The 5574-nt window shown below is 45.8% G+C and overlaps 1 protein-coding gene and 1 pseudogene across 1 annotated transcript; both read left to right on the top strand.

The window, feature by feature from the left end:
• The first annotated feature begins 1972 nt into the window (after positions 1–1972).
• On the top strand, positions 1973–4094 carry LOC147626663 (pentatricopeptide repeat-containing protein At2g34400-like). The gene is made up of 3 exons (XM_086816843.1): positions 1973–2065; positions 3106–3171; positions 3483–4094. The coding sequence occupies exons 1-3, from the start codon at positions 1973–1975 to the stop codon at positions 4092–4094; spliced, it is 771 nt and encodes a 256-aa protein (XP_086672969.1).
• Positions 4095–4113: 19 nt separating this feature from the next.
• Positions 4114–5328, top strand: LOC147626662 (putative pentatricopeptide repeat-containing protein At1g68930 pseudogene; annotated as a pseudogene).
• The last annotated feature ends 246 nt before the right edge of the window (positions 5329–5574 follow it).

Here is a 5574-nt window from a genome sequence, read left to right as displayed (position 1 = left end):
CTTTGGAGGCCGGCAGTGGAGGTGGCCGAAGGCGGTAGCTTCGTCTGCAAGCAGGTGGTGGCCGTCGGCTGCTGTGGGCGAAGAGCGCAAGCTGGCGGTGAAGGAAGCGAGAGGGCGGTTGTTGGCGGGCACGAAGGAGGCAGCTACGAGGAGGGAAGGATCTCAGTCGGCTGACAGAAGAAGGCTAAAGAAATAAATATATATATATTTATTCGTTGAAGCGTTGTCGTGCTGTGGCACGTCTATGCAGTGAAAGCATGTTCATGGAACAACTTATGTGGAATCTGGGCCTTGAGCAGCAAGGACAGATATGGAAGGTATTCACTCAGATACAGTGGCATTGGAAGCTGTATGAAGATGTACAGGATGGGACACTCCAATTCATGTGGATGCGGCCAGCGGTGGTTTTGTGGTACCATTTTTGTACCCGGAGATAAAGTGGGATTTTAGGTTACCATGTGTGAGGAGCATTGATGTGAGTGGCAGGCAAGAAAAATAAATGAAATATATGATACAAGTGGCCAATAATATAAAGGGCCACATGGAAGCTTTGTGAGGGGCCAACGTAGCTGCCAGCACGTAGCCTAGAAGCTGGCGAAAAATCCAGAAGGTGGCCGCCCAGAGAGGAATCCGGCTGTCGTGGACGAAGGGAGGGGGCTCGCCTACTCGAAAGAAGGGGGGGGCGCCGAATCCAGGAGGAGGAAGGGTTCTCAGGGCGGCTGCTGCAGCAAAAAAGAGAGGTAGCCGCCGTGAAGTTGCAGGGCTGGATATTTGTACAGAGGAGGGCAGAGACGAGGAGCTGCTGGAGCCATACCTGCGATTCGAAGGCAATAATGCAGCGATGGAGCTTTTCCCTCTCCTCATCACGAGCAACACGAAGGGTTCAGGTCCATCTTTGAAGTTTTCTGCAGGAATGGCAGCTGTTAGCAAGACTGTTTAGGGCCTCTGTGGAGTTCATTGTGTGCTTCCCATGCCCCGGAACCCTAGTTATGCCATCAATTCTTCAGCGGAAGTGTTATACATAGTACATCAAATTAGGGTTTTTGTGGAATACTCGGAGAATTTCGTATGTCTGATACCCTCGCACTGTACTGTACTTAATAAGGGGCATACTCCTGATACCAATGTCTCTCAAAGTTGATCAGTTCTTGGCATTATCATCATCACACACAGGCAGGTGGGATACTGCAAAGATTGAGTTCTTGTCAAAGAAATGCATACAGCCTCATCATACTCACTTACCATCGAGAAGTCTGTATGCTGACAGCTACATAACTAGCCTCTCTGAACATGGAAAGAACAGGGGAAAGTCCATCAAAGAATGGCCTACACTGTTAGGCTTAACCAGTGAAGGCAGTGGCTTTTCTGATGATTTGCCAAGGAAGAGCTATCTAGATAATGGTGCTGTAGGACATGATGCCCTGGGGAAAAGAACTATAGATGTTACCACTTTTGGCAATCTGTGTGTTGATATTGTGTTGAAAGTGCCGTCACTGCCACCATCTTCTTTTCAAGAGAAGCTTGCATACATGCAAAAACTTGCTGAGTCGTCACCAGATGAGAAATTCTGGGAAGCTGGAGGCAATTTCAATTTTGCAATAGCAGCAGCAAGGCTTGGACTACATTGTGCTGCATTAGGACATGTTGGTGATGCCAGCATATGCAATGGGTCGTCATGATTCGGTTAAATGGTCAAGTGTGCAGGTGGCTTGAAGAAGCCCAGTTTTAAGACAAAGAGAGACTTTCAAGACTGTATGAAGAAGTGTGTGCTTTGCCTTGTACATGCGCCTTTGAGAGAGGAGGGAGAAGGTTTGGCAGGATTTATTTTCTCTGAAGAATCAAATCAAGTGAATTACAAAACACCAAACTCTCACAGCTAGACACCCAGTGTGTTCCCGGCTATACCGCCCACGTCACGACAACTTTGGTGAACCCGACGTGAAACAGCTGGGGTGAGAGTAGAAGGGGAATCATGGGTGATCAACAGGAGCAGCAAGGATTTCGTCCGGACGTCAACACCATGCAGATGTTTCAGGCGTTTGTGCTCTACATGCAACAGCAACAGGCAGTCGAAAGAAGGCTGGGTGAAACAAAGGTAATGTTATCTGATTTGAATGCTGGATGAAAAACGATATGATATCTGGAATGTATGGATACATGCAAGATGACATACAAATCAAGATGATGCTTGAGGGAAATTAGAGCAAATAGATACACAATCAGGGCTTTCTGAAAGGCAGGTACAAAAATGAAGGAAATATACTATAATGATGCTATATCTTAGCTGCTTGGAGAACTTCTAAAGCATGACAAGGATGCAAAGGAGGTAAAAATAATGGCAGACAAAGCAAAGAAGGCTATAGGGGCCTATGACACTGATGCATTTCTCGAAAAGAGAGAGCCAGGAGCTTATAGGACTTGTAGTCTTCCATAATAAAACTATTAAGGAAGAAGAAGGATTACAAGGGCTTATGACACTTGTTCACCTCAGGAGAAGGGGGTGGCAAGGAGCTTGTATAGACTTGTAGTTCTCTCTTAGGACTGTAGAATGGGCAACAAGGGCTTGTGACACTCATCCTTCTTGACAGCTGAGGAAGGAGAGGAGCTTGCAATGACTTGATCCATTCTTGCCACTTCAAGGGCCTATGACACTCATCTATTCCAATAACCAAGGATAGAGAGGAGCTTGTAGTGACTTGAAGCTAACCCTTTGTCTCAAGGGCTTACGACACTCGACCTTTCTGATAGCTGAGGAAGGTGAGGAGCTTGTATTGACTTGAGGTCTTCCCTACAAGTTGCAAAACAGATAGAATGCTCAAGATCTCATGAATGCCGGAAAGGTGGACACTTCTTTGTACTCTGATTGTCAGGATATCTGAAAGAAACTCTTTGAAAAACAGGGCTAAATGTATGCAATGATAATCTGATTGAATGGTTCGACATAGAGAAAGCCCAAAACATCAGAAGGATAAAAGGAATGCCAATGCAGAATGCTGTAGAATTGAGTGTATGAACATGGAGATTAAAGCTCTCTTCGTTGTTCAGAACATGTGTTACTGCTTTAGCTGTCGGTGTTCGACACTTTGAGCTGGGTTGTCTGAGAAGCTTACAGATGATCCCCGCCCGCCGCCAGTTGAGTTGGAGGACCATCAGTTCTGGTGTGAGAAGAAGGTTGGGCGTAACCCGCCACTATCATGTCATGTAGTCACGTTACATCCATATGTAGACCAAAGATGGATGTCAAGCAGGTATGGTTTGCCAATTTAGGTTGATATATTCTGTAGCTTGCAGGGCAACATCATAAAAAACTGCATGGGTTTAGATGTATCATATGGTGGCTTGGAGGGCCGCAGAAGCAAACACGCTGAAACATTTCACACATGAAGAGCGGCATCAACATGCCATAGCTACAAGAGCAAAATCATGCACAAAATGGCAGGGTATTCTTTCTGTGTTAAAAAAAATGTGTTACCCTTTCCGAGAGCAAACGCCTCCATTCACACATCAGAAGATTGGGGCTAGAGCAAGATACCTTCCTGGCCAACCTTCTTGTCAGTATGTACGGCAAGCTCAGGGCATTAGATGATGCCCGCCATGTCTTCAATGGTCTGAGACATCGTGATGTCGTCTCTTGGAATGCCATCATTACGGCTTATGTACGGCAGGGTTATCACAAGCAAGCTCTCCAACTTTTCATGACTATGCAGCTGGAAAATGTCATACCAAACAGGGTCACGTACTTAAGTGCTCTCAGTGCATGTGGAAACACAGAAGTCCTGAGGAAGGGCAAGGAGATCCATGTAGGCCTAATCAGTAACAGCCTTGAATTAGATGTAGCCGTTGGGACTGCCATTGTCAGCATGTATGGTAAGCTAGGAGATGTGGATGCCGCAAGGTGCACATTTGTCAGATCACATCAACACAACCTGATCTATTGGACAGCCATGATCACGGTGTATGCTCAACAATGCTGTGGCAAGGAGGCTCTTCAACTATTCTGGAGACTGGAGCAAGAGAGCATGAATCCGGATGAAGTCACTCTTGTTAGTGCACTTAGTGCTTGTTCAACGTTGGCGGCCCTTAAAGATGCGTGATGTGGTCTCATGGACAGCCATGATAACATCTTGTGCTCATTATGGTCATAGCAAAGAAGCCTTTCAGATGTTCAAGCAAATGCAATATGAGGGAGTGAAGCCAAACAAGGTTACATTTGTCAGCATTCTCAGTGCATGTTCAGGCCTCAAAGCTATGGCAGAGGGTGCACTAATCCATGCATGTGTTGCTGAGATGGGCTTAGAGCAAGATGTGATTATTGGAACTGCCTTAATAAATCTGTATGGCAAGAGTGGATCCATGGAGGATGCATGTATGGCATTTGACATGATTCAACAGCGGAATGTGGTTGCTTGGAATGCGATGCTGACAGTTTTTGTGGAGCAGGAATACTATGAGGAGGCCATTGAGCTTTTCCAGCACATGCAGGGACAATGCATGAGGCCTGATGATGTTACCTTCGTAGGCATTCTGAGCTCATGTGGCAGTGTGGCAGCGTTAGAAGAGGGTATATTTATCCATGCATGGGTTGTTAGCAGCAAATTGGAGTCCAATATTGTCGTGCTGACTGCCCTTATCACCATGTATGGAAAATGTGGGGCCATGGATGATGCAGTTTCTACTTTTAACAAAATCTGTCGACAGGATGTTGCCTCTATGAATACCGTGATTGCAGCATACAGTCAACAAGGTCATGCTAAGGCGGCCATGCATGTCTTTCTGCAAATGACAGAAGAAAATGTGAAACCAAATAATGCAACTTTCACGAGCCTTCTCTCTGCCTGCAGTCATGCTGGCCTGGTTGATGAGGGCTACTGCTGCTTTACTTCCATGAGTGCAGATTATGGCCTCAGTCCAACAATGGAGCACCAGGCATGTATGGTTGACCTTATTGGAAGAGTTGGATGTCTTGATGAAGCAGAGAACCTTCTAGATGGGATGCCGCTTCAACCTAATGCCTTTGTATTGATGGGGTTACTCAGTGCATGTAGAATGCACGGTGATATGAAGCGTGGAAAGTCTGTCACCAAATGTGCTATTGATTTGGATCCACAATATACAGCACCTTATGTGATACTTTCAAGCATGTATGCTGCAGAGGGAAGGTGGGATGATGCAGTCAGTATTGGAAATCAAATGATAAGGAGTTTTTCAAGAGAGAAGCTGCCAAATAGCTCGCCTGATGTTGGGAATATGGTGCATCAATCTTCTGGAAAGTTTGAGTCAGGGTGGACTTCAATTGCATTGTATGCAGATATGGAGGAGGTCGTTTAACACAATCAAGTTTTGCTTCATGGGTTTTATGGCAGTGCAGCTTCATGACTCCATTACCACCATCCTTGAAGCATTTGAGAGTGCACAATGGTCTTTCCACCTTAATGGAGCATTGAGAACAAGGCGCTTTGTTGCCTTTGTATGAAGGGGAAATGGGGTCAGGAACACAGTCTACAACTTGAACAACTATCCCTTCTCCTTTTCACACACTACTTCAGACACTCAACAGTTTGTTAGAACTCACGG

This window comes from Cibotium barometz, chromosome 22 (assembly GCF_041138505.1).
Source record: "Cibotium barometz isolate CiBa-2024 chromosome 22, ASM4113850v1, whole genome shotgun sequence".
NCBI classification, from domain to species: Eukaryota; Viridiplantae; Streptophyta; class Polypodiopsida; order Cyatheales; family Cibotiaceae; genus Cibotium; species Cibotium barometz.
The sequence above is the reverse complement of the archived record's forward strand: the minus strand, read 5'-3'. Positions and strand labels throughout refer to the sequence as shown.